The sequence below is a fragment of the Carassius auratus genome, chromosome 19 (genome assembly GCF_003368295.1).
Source record: "Carassius auratus strain Wakin chromosome 19, ASM336829v1, whole genome shotgun sequence".
Taxonomy (NCBI): Eukaryota; Metazoa; Chordata; class Actinopteri; order Cypriniformes; family Cyprinidae; genus Carassius; species Carassius auratus.
Genome location: NC_039261.1, coordinates 5,027,274 through 5,043,562, shown reverse-complemented (window position 1 = coordinate 5,043,562; position 16,289 = coordinate 5,027,274). Strand labels below are relative to the sequence as shown.

Here is a 16,289-nt window from a genome sequence, read left to right as displayed (position 1 = left end):
AATATTTAGTGAAGATTTCTTCGTGCATCAGCTGAAAAACAGCATTGACAAAGATTTTGATTCACTAAAATGAAGATTGATTAAATACAAGAAATCGATACACACGCATTTTACTCCTATAGTTTATCCATGTTGCGTGCATGAAACAGACACTGACACAGCCAAAACATTTTAATTAAACCACTCTTTCAGTAAATAATTTCAAATCCCCAAAACTAAATTTGTGACTGAAATTAAACTTAAATTATTATTTTTGGTTGCTGTAATTTTAGAACATCCCTCCAAATTCATTCTAGCATGCTGGTAACTACCAACAACACTAGCATTAAGACCGTAAGTTCTGCACAGGCTACCACTTCACATATTTTTTTTTGTATATAAATATAAAAAAAATCTGTTTTGCTGAAATTGACTTTTTTTCTGTAAATTGCATCTGAACGCCTGAGCCTTTGAGGCATGGTCGAAAGATATTGATTTGAACATTTCAAGCTTATGCAACAATAAAAACTGCATGAACATGTATCTTTCAAGAAAAAGCCTTCACTGTAGCAAGAACTTATTATAAAACCCTCCGAGTCTCTGTAACGTCCTGATCCCACCATTCCTGCAGGACACACATGCAGTGTAAGGATTATAACGACTCCAAACAATGATAAAAAGTGCATTTAATGTGGAGTAATTAAAGGTTTGCTCAAAACGGATTTAGAAAATAAAAGCCGCAGATTACAGGGGAGAAAGATTAGATGGCTAATATACAAGAGAGATGAGATTTCAGAGCACAACAGGGAGAATCTATGAGAGAGGACTTTGTCTAATCATGCTAATTAAGAAGCATGCAAAATGGGACATACAATGGTCCTTTAAGCTGGATCTTTTATTGCCCTTGGGGTTCAGGCAGAGACTGAGGCTCAGAGATACACAACTTTAACTCTACAGGAGATATCTGGCTCTTCAGAGGGCTGGAAATGCAGCATAAACTAGTTCAATGAATATTAACTAATCAGCTTTATCACTATTCTTCATGAACATGAAATGCTTTCAAACAACATTCAAACTAAATGTTAATTTATCTAAAACTTAATTACAACCAGTAACCCTTCATTTCTTGCATGATTTTGTTGTATTTGACACCCTCAGTGTCTCTTCTTGAATTGGTCAATGCAGCGGCATTCAGACCTGAGTAAAAAAATAAATCAATGAAGCAACGGACAGAAATAAAAACGTGTTTGAGAAACGTGATTTACAGCACTTCAATACTTCCCTCTACAGACAGACCGTGGAAACCAAAATGATATTAGCTGCAGTAAATTACATGGATGTCAGACAGCATGAGAGAGGATAAAATAGGAAGCCGGTGTGTGTTTAAATATCACAAACAACATGAGTCTGACAGTATCGGAGGAAGAGACAGGAAACAGCACAGCTATAGAAACACTGAGTGGAGTGTGAAAAATGAAGACATCATAACTGAGGTCAACAACTGTCACATGACTGACAGCTGCTAAATCAATCCAGCATGCACTTCATCTAAAACACACTCAAACCTATAGGTAAAAATGTGAAACCGGGCAAATGGTTTGATGGGTAAGAACTGAATAAAACACTCATACTCAACTAGAAAGATAAATCCAGTGCTTACTTTGATACAGTATACTGAAACCACTCAAATGTTGGAGGTCAGTAAAATTTCCAATGCTTTCCCCCAAGGTTGCATGGATTTAATTGAAAAACAGTAAAAACAGTAATATTGTAAAATATTCTCTACATATTTATACTTTCTATACTTTTTCTATTGCAATATATTTAACAATGCAATTTACTGTATTCCTGTATTTTTGTAGAAACTGCGTAACAGCAGCTGCTGTGGACTGTTTATGGTCCAGTTATGTCATTCATGTCTTCGTCTGGTGATATGGTAATGACAATAATATAAGCAATGACTTTAGTGCCCACACACTGATCAGCAGTGAGCCCTCCAAATCAACAGCCAAACCTTCCTGACTCTCTACAGTGCATCTGCCAATGACGTAATCAAATCATCTCAACCGAACAGGACATTGAGTGGAGAATGACTGCGATTACAGGAGCTCTGGAGATGCAGAGGAGGATGAGGAGATGTGAAGGAGATTACAGAGGCACACGAAGTGTTAATCTTCAACCAATGGACTTTCTCCATCTCTCTATTGGATTATCTGTGCACGCTGTGTCTCTCTAACAGAGATCAGAGTTCTGGATTAAAAGATGACGACTAAGAAAATATCAGAAAATCATGAGGCTGCGTAACACTTTGAGCTCTTTTTTTTATTTACTGTTTCTGTTTTCTGAGAAAGCAGGAATCGTATTGGCTCATCAATTACAAAAATCAATGATTCAGCTTTTTTGCACACATTTTTTGTCCAATAAAATGCCATCTAGAATGAAAATGACTTTCTAGACTTAACATCTAGACTTAATTTCCTTTCATAGCAATCAGCTGTTTGCAAAAGAAGTGCCTGGACTTATTTATTTTGAAGATATAGTGCATATGTACCACACTGGTTAAAGGGGTCATATGATGGTGCTATAAATAACATTATTTGGTGTAATGCAATTTGTTTACGTGGTTTAAGGTTCAAAAAAACACATTTTCCACTGCTGCTCATCATTCTGTAAAGCATGGTGTGCTCTGATTGGCCAGATATCCAGTGTGTTGTGATTAGCCGAATAAGAAAACCGAACTCTAATGCTTTGATATATAAATTATATGGTGTTGGATTTACTAACAATTTCTGACCCCCAAAACATACTCCAATACTCAGATTTAGTCTATAGTAAAAAGAATTAGAAATTAAATTAATTTTTATTAGATGCATTTAAAGTGATAGAAAAGAGAAAAAAAATATTCAAATATTCATCCAAACAACTGAAAACCAGAAAGAAAAAAATCCTCACAGCTCGGAAACACAAATTATGGTTATATTCTGAGAATAAATAATTCATAACAGGATTTGATTATCTTCAAAAGTGCCGCTTGCCTTCACAGGAAAAGGTGCTATTTACGGAAGCTAACCTTTGGCCGGCGGGCAGAGGAATCTGTGTCAGGTGGGCTCAGTGTTTGAGATAAGCGGTTTTGCCCATCTCTATTATTCAAAGTTTGCCACTGCCGGTGGCTCTTCCATAATCTCAGAGCATTTTCTCTGCCAGTAACACAGTTGCTCGAGTCGAGACTGCAGGAGGCTTGCTTGTGACCCTTGGATGACCTTATACTGGTTTGGCAGTAACTTCAGAATTAGCTGAACATGGCAAAGCCCAGTTCATTACTGCGGTCTACCAGACGGACAGATGTTATCGCTTCATCAGTTTGACGCTAGACGATTACTGCTGGAACTATTGCTGAGACAAAGACAGGTTGGAATCCTGCCACCGAAAAACATGATTATTCATGACACAGTGCTGCAAAAACTCTGTGAAGATCAACAACGCACAAAAGACACACAAGAACCAAAGACATACACAACACAAGCATGACTGAAATATGAAGCTGTTTACTTCTAAGGGATAGTTCACCCAAAAATGAAAATTCTGTCTTTATTTACTCACACATGCGGTTACATATATGTATGAATTTCTTTAATCTAATGAACATAAAATCAGATATTTTTAAGAAATTTGTTAAACAATCAGTTGCCAGTTCCCATTGACTTTCATAGTATTTTTCCCCTGTACAATTCAATAGGGACCATCAACTGCTTGGTAACTAAGATTCTTCAAAATATCTTGTTTTTTGTTTCACAGTATTAAGAACCAGATATAAGTTTGGAACAACTTGAGTACACTTGGTATAGATAACAGAATTTTTATTTCATTATGGAATATATGTAGTGTGAACACTCTCTAAACATCTCAATTTGTGTTCCACAGAAAACAACTAAAAGTCATTCTGGTTTGAAATGACATAAGGGTGAATAAATGGTGACAACTGTTTTTTAGTGAACTGTCCCTTTAAATCTATATAAGAATGCAAAGTTGGACTGCAACTGAATTCATATGGCCAAACTCTGAATGGGAGGAGGAAGCTACTCAAGGTATAATTATTACTGCAAAAAATGAACAGTGGACAATGTGAACTTAGTACACTGTGGTCTGACAAACTTTTTTTGTTTGCTCCCAAATGAAACTAATGGCCAATGAGGGAAAAGTAAGTGCTCTCTCTCTGAGCTGAAACTCTTTGCTTAAAGTGGTTAAAGAAGCGGGAATTATATGTATGAGGTACTGCTGAAGAGCTGATGTAATTATGGCAAAGACGGGACTAAATTATTTTGAGTGGGAGGATGTTGCACACAAATGCTGTCACCCCTTCACACAATATATGCATAGAAGAGCTTTGCTAATAGTGAAAAGAGTTGCTATCGTTTAGCGTTTAATTTCCATCCAAATGAACAGACATATTACCACATGTGCACATCAGGATGTACTGATAAACAGATTTAAATGATTTAAATTGAATCTTTATGTGCATTGGTCATCATTTTAAATAAAGGTCAATGACATGACGCAAAAAACAGCTAGAGATAAAGGATAGAAGGGGGAAAGGTTTATAATGGCAGCTGTCGGGCTGTCTGTTCATTCTGTAAAGCTGTTACATGTTCACTCCATGTGATTAATAAAAAAATAAAATAAAGAAAACGATTTAGGGATGTCACAATATATCACAATCCATGTTCGATTAATACTGGGATGCCTCATGGCTCAGTTTTAGGCCCTTTTCTGTTTATAATTCATCCTTTAACTTTAGATCACATTTTTCATAAATTTGTCATAAATTTCCATTGTTATGCTGACAACACCAAACTTCAAAGTATTTGCCTTTAAAGCATAACCTACAAATTCACCACAAAGTAACTTTGTTGCGAAAATGATGCCTCAAACTTGCCAAAAAAATCCTTCCAAAAGTTCTTCCTCAAAAGAGGTTATTTTAATCTGCACAATCTGACTTCCGATGTTGAGAAAATTACAACTTCAAAGTAAAACATGGGTTTGTTATCAAGAATGAAATAAGTGCCAAATCCTTTACCATCCTCTGATTTCACCAACTTGAGAAAATGACAAAAAAAAGTGTAGAAATTATAAAAAGGATGAACATGAAGAGAAGGTGAGAAAACCAGGTTTTTCTGAGAAGCTGTAATCACTAGATGCAGGTCCTTCTAGAGCCACATAGACAATTTGAGACACTCAAATAACTTCCATTTCTCTTCCACTCATCTCACAGTTCACCGCTCTGAACTCCTAACAATTAAGATAATGCATTCATTCAGTTGGCACAGGCAGTGGATACAGCGCTGTGGGGTCTGAGTCACCGCTAATGACTGCTGGGAAGCATAGACACTAGATAAAGTGGGCTTGGACTAATTTTCTGGTGGAAAATTGGCAGAGTATGCGCTATTTGGTAAAAGACTAGTGTGCCTTCATGATCATTTAGCTGATCCAGACAAGAGCGGGCCAGACCAGAAAGCAGCTTCTCACACACGCTGATCTGACAACATCCTGCCAACAACGCCAGTGTCAGACAGAAGTCTGGACAGCGGGTGGGGCATTTGTGCTTGGACAGGAAGATGTAAGAGGACGTGACCTCACCTTCTGCTAGATCTATAATTCCAGACATTGCCATGGAAACTGTCAAAGACAGTGGCTGTTTTGGGGGTAAAAGGACCTGCTGTAAATCGGGCAAAGCAGCGTGTCACTAATCAACACTTATGCCACTGAGGCAAGAGGTTTAAAGCTCAATCACTGAGCTCTAAAGCACTTCATGAGCATTATAGGTTACACGAATGCCATAATGAAATTCTCAAGTTTCGATAATTCAATAAAATTAATGAATTCCTTTACTGGCACTGGGGGTTTAATACCTTGGCGCATTCCCCGCTACACAGACTTCTTCTCTGGTCGATGTTTGTTGTGGCAGTGGCCGAACGTGATCTGATGCTGGGGCCTTCTGCTTGCTCATGTGGGGCTGTTCTTCCTCGTCCTCCTCCACTACCTCCATCCTCTCCTCTTTCCCTTTCCCCTCGCTTTCATTGTCACTCTCTTCCCCAAGGATGTCATCCACCTGCCCAAAAGAGTTCAACGTACAATTAAACGATCTGTCAAGTTTTGTTTGTACATCTCAAATTGTTATATATTTATTATTATTTTTATGCCCCCTCCCTTCCGAGTTCCAATGACTGCCAAAAAGTCATAATTTAGTAGTTTTCCACACTCACTTCAACTCTGAAATAAATAGGCTGTTTTTATTGCTGCCAAGACTTTAAGGCCTTCTATGTTAAAAAGCCTCTTTGCATGTAAAATGTAACATTCTTTAATATAAGCCTCTTTGTAAAGCCTTATAACATTTTAAGAGTAACAACTCATGCTGAAATATGAAGTACAGAAAAAAAGACACTTTTTCATAATTAGGACCGTTTGTTACCGCGAGTTACATTAAGTTTAATTTGTGGTTTCCCACATTTAACCCTTGTTTGGTCATTTTTGACTGATGTCGTTTATTTAATAAAAATTGTTTCCAGAGTCGTTTTTTAATTTTCTTTTTACACATGGAATTAATAATATTAATAATAATAAATAAATAAAAAACTAAGTGAGCTCAAGGAGTCATAAAAAAAGACTAATTTGATTGGCCACAGGAAATTAATTTGGAAAAACTGCATTTTCTTAAATATTTATAGAATAAAATACACAAGTCAGAATGCTGAGCAAACACTCACAAAAATAAAGGATGTAAACTATAAAATATACAAAATGCTAAAGATTTACACCCCTTTACTCAGAGAGAGTGTGAAATGAAGGGGAGTCTATGACCGCATTAATTACTGCACAAAAAAAATTAAAATCTTTTTAAATGCAAAGCTTTGGCAAATAATAGTTGATATTGTCATACTATAATTTTAATAAATATTAAAATATTTTTTGCATAAAATCAAGAATTCCAATTGTATTTATTTTTTTGCAGAAATCTTATTCAGATACAAGACAGATTTTAAAATTTTATATTTATTTTAACTTTGTAGAATTTTACTCCACTGCTTATTTTCCCATACAAATGTAATTCAAATTGAGAGATGAAGATCTAAATAATAATATCTAAATAAAACTAAATAATAGTCTTATTTCATTAAACAAAAAAAGTTAACAAGCCAAGGCATGACCATTTTGGAAAAGTCTAGGAGAGTTAGTCTCAAACATCTACCCTAAGAGTTTGTGAAAACTCAAAAACATGTTTTAAATGCAAATGTGTGATATCATGAGATAATGCATATATCTTACTAAAATTAGAAAGTTGCAGAAGTTTGGTACAAGTTATTTCAACAACTTAAAAAAAAAGAAGAAAAAAAGAAAAGTCTTTTTGAACTGGGGTTTTCAGCTATGAGTTAAGATGTGTTCATAGTGCACTGAACACTTCCCAAAAATTCAATTTGTCACGATCTGACCCCTTTAACGTGTATGAATGTTAGCACTCAAGTGTTTTGTCTCGGTCTGGGCTTTCACTGATACATGTTAGTCCTTTTATAAAGTCAGACCGGGGGCTCAGATCACCCTAATTATTCTTTGCAAGAACCGTTAAGACAGGCACTGGCAAAAATTAACAGCAACTTCACATACGGCTGATCTCTCTCTACTGGCCCAGTGTAATCGCGCTCTCCTCCTCTTGGGAATAGCAATCACACACACCATTTTCCCCTTCTGCTTATTATTACAGTGAATGGAGCCTCTGAATCAGCCTGCAGAAAATATGCCAAAGCCATGTAACACAGGTTATAAATGAGCTCAAGGGAGGGTGCTTAAAAAATAGCCCCACAAAACTTTTTCTAGTTTAATCTGACAGATAAGCGTAATGAGGGGGAAACATTTAATTAAAAAGTAAACTGCTGGTGAGGAGTGCTATCTAAAAGCATCTCAGCAGTTGGAACAATCCCCAGGCACCAATGGGATGCAATTATGAACAGCACCATAGCGAATCTAAGAAGTGAATTAAAGTCATACTTTAAAGTAAGTTCTAACGCTGAAGGAGCCATTAGCTCCACCTTTAGCCTCAGATGAAAGGTCAACAGCAACATTATTGCACTGTTCACTAGTACCTCACTAATAAATGCTGATTACAGATATAGTTAATATTTAGGTCAAACTAGAGAACTGTTTGTTCAATGCCTGGTATAAATAAGTATAAATCTGTTTTAAGTCAACATGAAATAATAAGTGCCACCCATTTATATTTATGTGACGCAATCTATTCAATGCTAAAAAAATGTAGGATGGAATTTGATTATATCAATATAATCATTGGAAGCAATCTTCAACTAAACTGATATTATTTAATATACTACAGTAGCAGTCAAAGAAAATAGAATTTAAATCTCACTCAGAGGCTGATCCTATTGTGTTTGAATGGCTCCCTGCTATGGGAGTTTCAATATATTGGAACAAAAATGCAATCAATGGTGATTTTTAAAAAAATTAAATGCTGATATCATGTTAATGCTACACATGTGATAATATGATATGCTCCAACACAGTAGGTGGCGGTGTTTCTCCCCTAAATGCAGGTTGCTACACATAAACAAAAAATAAATAAATTGCCTACACCTTTCAAAATTCAAATGATTGCAACGATGCAGTGTGTAGTTACTACTGCCACACATTACGTGGTAAAAAGCTGATACCGTGACAGTCCTACTTCTTGCTAGCAAACAAGTCAATCACAGTTCCCATCCACTATAAACAATAGCATTCAAGCAAACCAAAATCCAGTGACCAAATGGGACAATAATTATATTATAATATCAGCACATCTAAAGTGAACTAGTGCTTCTGTAATGCACACACATAATTAGATAAGCAAGGACATTGATAAAGGCAAACAGATGGGGCAAAGAGAGACCATTCCCCAAAAGCACGGTCACACAGATGCACAATCATCAGCTTTACCAGCTGCACAACGGCATGAAATGTGGTAGAAATGCACTGTGGTTCCCTCTAAATAGCGGTAAGGCACTTACTGAGGTCCAATGTGAAGCTGTGCAAACACATATGGACTCAATCATACAACTTGAATTGGTCATTAAAGAAGCACACATTACATGGAAGATGTGGATTTATCAATGGGGCACAGCCAACCCAAATGAACCCTTGAAAGCAAACACTGGCTCCAGGGCTGACAGCCCACCATTACCAGCGCATTACTTAGGAGAGGCACCAACATATTTGGGAGTGTTTTATTAAAAAGTTTCATCACTGTATAGTTACACAAAGATGCATGGCTTTATAAGGTCATAGCCTTTGATAAAAACTCATTATACAAATATGAACAAATAATCTGACAATGCACATACTTCCACTTTCGCTCATTGCTTTGCAAACTCCGGCAAGCCACGGAACACACTGAGCACGTTTTCATTGTCAGAGTGATAGTGCTGCCAAAAGCTGGCAGCGTCATTCCCAAGTTAATAAAAGCAGACTCAGCAAGCTCCTAATTTACTGACAGGCAGAGAGATATTGGGAAAGTGTGATTGGGACTCATTGCTCGCCAAAGGAGAATGCTTAATACTTCACAATTTACTTTCAGACACTGGATTTTTGATAAGAGTGCAATCGCACACAGATCTGTCAAGTTAAAAGCAGCACTTATATTACATGTCTTCCCCGCTTTGAGTTTGGTATTTGACAAAATGTCTCAAAGTGAAGGAACAGCAGTTGCCCTGATGTTCTTGGTATAGAAAATCTGACTAAAAATATATACTCACATTAAAGCCAACAGTGAATTTCCAGTGAAAAATTATTAATCATTTAAAATTCTACACAATAAGACACACTATAACAGTGGTTTTCAACCTGTGGTCGTATTGCAGGTGGGCCGCCAATTAGTTTCTGTTCATTTCCAGTCCATTCTAGGGCTGTGCGATTAAAAGAAAACGTCCTAAAATCACGATTTGAGCGTGCGCATATGCCTCACTCCAGGTTCACACACCGTCTGTGATGCGCCTTTTTTCTGAGCCAATGTTGACGGATCAGATCGTTCTCACTGCGGTAAAAGGCTAGAAATAAAAACGTGCGAAAATAATTCATGTCTAACAAATGAGCATAGAGTGAATTTGTTAGTGAACAGGATGCAGTTTAAGTGAGAGGAGACACGTTTTAAGTGTGCACACTCTCCTCGCAAAGCAGCGTGTATCTGAGCAAGCACGACCGGTTTTGTGTCAGAGCAAAGGAAATCTGCTGCGAACAGAGGGATTCGCACTCGTGCATTATTTTAATGTGCTTTCGCGTTATATTTATGCGCTCTCACTGCTGACCGCATACACATACTGTATACACACTGCAAACACCTGAGGCACCGCTACAATTAATGAGCTCTATGAACAATGCATGCCAAAAAAGAAAAAAAAAGTCCCTGTATACATGTACATGTATAAAATGTATTTTGGGGTGGAGTATCCCTTTAAGTAAAAAAATGAAAGTTGCCAGAAGAAATGACAAATTTTCTATCAGAAATTACATTTACAAATCACTTTATAATTACAGTGGATGTCTGCATCTTTTAAGGACACCATAGTGAAATCCAGGGAACAGAAGGCTCTCAGGCATACAGTGGGTTTGTCTTTCTCATTCTCAGCTCAGTGAGGAGTCAAGAAGGATATATTGAAGTAATTCAAGTACATGTCTCATCACTCTCGCTGGGCAAATGCATTACATGCTGCCGGTGATTTTTTAAAGTTTAAGGCGGCTGCTTTAGAAGGCCACCAGCACCACTACAGCTCCATGCAGACACATGACAGGTTGGACTGAATAGACTACATTTATAAACTGGCCTAGGAACACGTTACGATACTCCAAGATGAACTGGATGAAGTTAACGGCGAAAAAGGACATGTAGACGGCCCTGCATAGCCTGCTTGCACCACGACCCAGTCATGGAAAAGCGTCAGGTTAATAAATGAGTATTGAGCTGTTAACTCAACTCATTCAGTGCTGGATTAGTTTTCCCTTCCTTTCACCAAGAATTAACTCTTGTAGTTATAAATATGCAACTAAACTTGAGCATCAAACACCTGGACTTGGGGAAGCAACCCAAAGGCTCTGCACAGATGTGACCATGGCAAAGCACTCTGGTAAAAAGTAAAAGTATGAAATATGTTGAGCTGTTGGGCTGAGACCTTCAGTGCTTGGGAGGTTTGGGGCTAAGTGTAAGTGGTGCACTCCCACTCTGGAAAAACTGTTTCCGCAGGTGGTCGAGTGCAGGTATCTCAGGCTTTTGTTCAGGAGTGAAGGCAGGCCGGAGCACGACACTTACAGGTGGATCAGAATAGTTACAACTAGGGATATGCCAGTATCAAATTTTCATGTTGTGATTAATTGCTAATGTTTTTATCATGGTATATGGTGTTATCACGGTATAATAGGTTTAATAACTTTTCTTATAACAAAAGTAACTATGCAAGAAAGCAATACAGAAAAATATATAAAGTCAAAACTTTTAAATAGATGAAAGTGCAAAAGAACTACAATGACCAATAAGTATCACTTTACAATAAGATCTCAATTAACCTTAGTTAATGCATTCACACTTACAATGATATATATTGGAATACCTAAGATTAATAATTGTTCAGAAGAATTTTTCATTTGCCGTTTATGTTAACTAATGAATTAACTAAAGTTAACGAATGAAGCCCTAATGTAAAGTGTGAAAGAACAATAAAGAATCAAAAAGCAAAATAAATAGCCTATAAAGTCTAAATATTAAAGTATTTGGCGCTGCAATGAACACCACTGCAAATCCACAAATCTTAATACATGAAGATTTATTTTATAGCTATTTAAATACATTTTAGAAAGCAAAGCAGCTGCTTTATTTATGGGGTTTCCAGAGTAAAGGCTGCATTTTCTGCAGTTTAGCGCCATCTGCTGCCAAAGAGTGAATGTGCTTTCATTCAGCACGTCTCTTTCATGTTCCCCCATGTGCTTCTCATGCATGCTTGTTTACATCAGAGCACACACTGTCTTTCAAGCAGCATACAGAGGAGTTGTGCATTTTTACCAGCTGATTGGAAAAGTATTCTTACAATGCATTCCAAATTCAGAATAATTTGTAATATATAATTATTCATGGTATTTAGAAGTGCCAACGATAAAAATATTGTGCATATTCATTACCGCGATATATCGCATTACTGGATACCGACACATTTCTAGTGACAACATTACTAAACCCACTTTATTGGGCACGAGGACTGTCCTTTTATGCTGTTATTGGAAAGGTATGTTTGATGGGACTAGAGGAAAGCGGTGGAATGAGGGGTGCTTAGAGTGTGCATATAACGCTGGCCAACAAAATGAAGTGAATTTTTTAACTTGTTAAACAGTCCATATTAACTGCAACAATTAACAAGTTAATTTTTCCATACTGCATTGCATAAATTGTTTAGCGAAACAGGTGTTTGAAACAAATGTGCTTAAAAAAGAACTCCCCTCTTTGTGGATCAACAACAGTTGTGTCTGTGCTTGTGAGAGTGCCATAAAAGATTGTCAAATATGGCAGAGGTGCGAGACCACCTCGTAAGCACAATTTTATACAGTCAACATTAAAATTATTCCAGTCCAATTGAGTTTGGTCTGGATGAGAGTCCCAAGGGAGTCTGGCATGGGAGCACAACTTCTACATTTCCAAAACTAGAGGTGAAGACTAGCGCATGACTACCTTTATTCCCATATACACATATCTTGCAGAAAACAAATTAGAGAAGGTTTTTTTTTTTTTTTTTTTGCCCAGCGCACGAGGGCATAAAGTCTTAAAATAAATGCTGTGAAAGTGTCAGGTGAGAGGCCATGCAGATTTGCCTGCCAAATCCTTGTGTCCAAATAACAGTCAACACCCACTAATTTAGAAAGGAACTTTTCATAATGTAGCAGCTGTCTGGGTGAAAACACGAAGGCCGACTGGGAGCCGCCGGGAAGGAAAAAGCATTTGGGCACGTTACATTATTCATAACCTGTAAGGTAAAAGAAATTGCATGAATTCAGTAATGCTAAGTAAAGTTCCCCAACCCCAAATGTTAAGAGTCACCTCAAGGCTGCAGTCGAGCTGCCTTACTGTACGGCCCATCACCACACAGATGAATTATTCATTACAGCTTCAGTGAAATATACAGCACAGATTTTGTAATATCTCGGAAGGTTCCTATGACTCCACACAGCGGTTCCTCACTGTAAGAGATGAACGCCCAGAGCTTGAAAGAAGTCTCAGGAGAGAGAAAATGATGGAGCTCCTGCTATGTAGAGATCTACAAAATGTAATATGAGGCTTATAACCATCATTTATTTCAACATGACCAAACTAAGATAATGTCTGTCCCCTTCAAGTCAAATCCAAAGAACAGTAAATCAGCATAATTGCAAATAGTTGGTTACTGTTGGTTGTGTTTTTTTAATATATTTTATCTATTTAGATTTTTTAGTTGTAATTCTTATGTTGATATTTGATATTAAGGTAGTTTTGAAAATGGTTGGTAAGGAAAGATGTTTTCATGTCATCGATAATAAATATAAGACAAAAAAACAACAATCATGTAACATGACAATCTTACAACCACACAAAATTAAGTACAGTAAATACACGTGAACAAAAGTTACTAGTCAGTGAAAATCATAGAAAATAAACAGATATTAAATAAAATACATTTGTAGATATTTTTGTCATAATTATTTATGCAATTGTTATATTCCTAAATTTGGGTTTACATTAAATTCTGAAAGTACTATAAGGCTTACTGCTTCATGCATTTATTTTGGCATTCAGCATATCCAGCCAAACCACAGCATATTTACTGCAATACTGCCAATAGAAAAGAGCAGAGGAGGTTGTACATAATTTCTTCAGTGTTTGAAGTGGGAAAGAAATCTCACGATGAGACAAGGTCAACAAAATGTACACTGGACTCATTGAGTAAAGTCTGGAAGTATGAAGAAATAAAGGATGTTACATATATCTTCGGGCACAGAGTTTGTTTATCTGGTGCAATTTGCTGGAGAGACAAGCCTAAGATAGTGAGCCTGGACTCTCAGCCAGGGTTACAAAGACTCTTTTGTTTGAACAAAGGTCTGGTTTTACATTGTGAACTGAGGGGATCAGCACTCTTGTGTGAAATATTTTAGGACTCCTACATCTTACAATACAATCTCCAAAAAAACAACAACCAAGAATTCTCTTTAAAGTAACAAGCTCAAGCTGTGTCTTCTGTGAATGCTGTGGGATAAATGGAGAGCTTCAGAACGGACTACATAGAGAGCAGCCAAAAGATCTTTAGATCTTCAGCACGACCTGAAGCAGCTCTGTAAACATTTAAGCCATCAGATTTTCAATTCTGGTCATGTTTCTAATTAACCCTTTTGCATTGATCAAATTCACTACCCTTTCGTTATGTTTGGGATGAAAACATCCACTCAATTAAACTGCTGTAAAAATTTATCAGATACATTTTTTTTTTTTGGATAAATCTATTAAACAACCTCAGTCCTGATCAAAACTACCAAATGATTTATTTAAAATCCAAGATTTTAACTCTTTAATTGCCAAGTTCATAAATTATGTCACTGATTTGGGGGAAAAAACAAACAAAATTAAATTTTCAATATAAAAGTAATTGTGGCTGGATTTCTTTATTTATTTATTTTTTTTTTTTACCTTTTATCAATGTCTTGGGCATGTCAAAGATTAGTAGCAACATTGGCTTTGATGCATTTTTAGTTTTTGTGCAGCATTAAGATTTAAATTTTTTCTCCCTCATTTGTTGTTGGTGGCTGTTTTTGCCCCATTGACTTCCATTATAAAGACATTTTTTGATTGCAAAGCCATGACACTATATAATCATGCATTCTTGATTTTTTGTGGTTAAATGTGTTATTTTTACAGTTGATCACTAGGTGGGACCATTAACCCTTTAGATAGGCCTGTGCAAAAAAAGGCTTAGTTTCTGACTTGTATATGGAGTTATATGGAATATAACAGCAAATTATAGTGTTTGTGTGTGTGTGTGTGTGAGAAAGGGAGAGAGAGAGAGAGAGTGTGTGAGAGAGAGACCTTTGCGCACTTAACTTGATGTATTTAAGAAAATCAAAATGTACACCTCAGCTCTCAGAACTACATGGAGTTAACAAAAGTGCTGCCTTTTAATGGTGGTGATAAGTATAGACTAAACAAAAGCAAAGTACGTGTATTTAAACACTTGCATGCCATCGTGCTGGTCATTTAATGGTGAGAAGAGCAGCAAGCAACACGAGAAAGGGCTTGACTTGTACTGAAGTTTTAGAAATGATTATGCAGTTTGACCCCTCCATCGAGCTGCAGCTTATTTGAAGTTGGTATCGCATTTTGGCTCATAATACATTATGTTCATAAATCTGATGCAAAGTAGATTTTTTTTACAGGATTTTAAGGTTTTAAACTGGCTTTACCATCAAGAAAAGACGAGCATTTCACACATAGGCCATCCGTACTTTTCACCATCAAAAGGCAGCAGGTGCATAAACACACTTCTTTTTTTATTGTTTACTGCATGTAGTTCTGAGAGCTGAGGATTTTTTCAGATACATCAAGGTAAGTGCACAAAAGTCTCTCTCTTTCACACACACACACACACACTATAATTTGCTGTTAGAAACTAAGCCTTTTTTTTTTTTGCACGGGCCTATCTAAAGGGTTAACGGTCTAGGGCTGGGTACCGAACTTTGATGCCTTTATGGTGTCGAACGAAAAAATTCGATACTATGAGTATCCAAAAATTATTTATCTTTTGGTGCCAAATTTCGTTACCAAAAGCCAAGCGGCCGTGTCTGTGTGAGCTTGTAGCATACGTGCATGTAAGGACCTAAATTCGCCGTGATTGACTGTCCACCACCACTTGACGGGGAGAGGCTTTAGGAAGATACTCGCAGTCACACAACACAAGTGTAGTTGTTTTTTCTCAAAACGTTTCCGTTTTACAATGCCAAAGAGGTCTAAAGAGTGGCTACACTTTATAGAAGTGAATGCAGAGTCAGCAAAGTGCAACATATGCGATAAGAGTGTGGCTACCAAAGCCGGCAATACCAATTTAATGAAGCATTTGTTTGGATGAGTGTTTTGCCCTCCCTCCCTGTTTAGTTTGGTCTACTCCATTTCCAATCTTGAAACACGCCCCCATTCACGTAGTCTAAAAAACAGAGAGAGAGAGAGAGAGAGACAGATTTATCCAGTACAGTGAATTTCTCTAAGCAGCAGGCCA

General features: G+C 36.9%; 1 protein-coding gene across 2 annotated transcripts in view; it reads right to left on the bottom strand.

The window, feature by feature from the left end:
• The window catches only part of LOC113119196 (CTD (carboxy-terminal domain, RNA polymerase II, polypeptide A) phosphatase, subunit 1), a 95,451-nt gene that overhangs the window by 26,567 nt on the left and 52,595 nt on the right, over positions 1-16,289 (bottom strand). The window contains exon 12 of one of the 2 annotated variants that reach the window (XM_026288475.1): positions 5,886-6,085. The exons of the other annotated variant lie outside the window; for it this stretch is intronic. Within the exon in view, the coding sequence (XP_026144260.1) occupies positions 5,886-6,085 (200 nt within the window). The remainder of the gene's footprint in view (positions 1-5,885; positions 6,086-16,289) is intronic. 2 annotated transcript variants of the gene reach the window in all.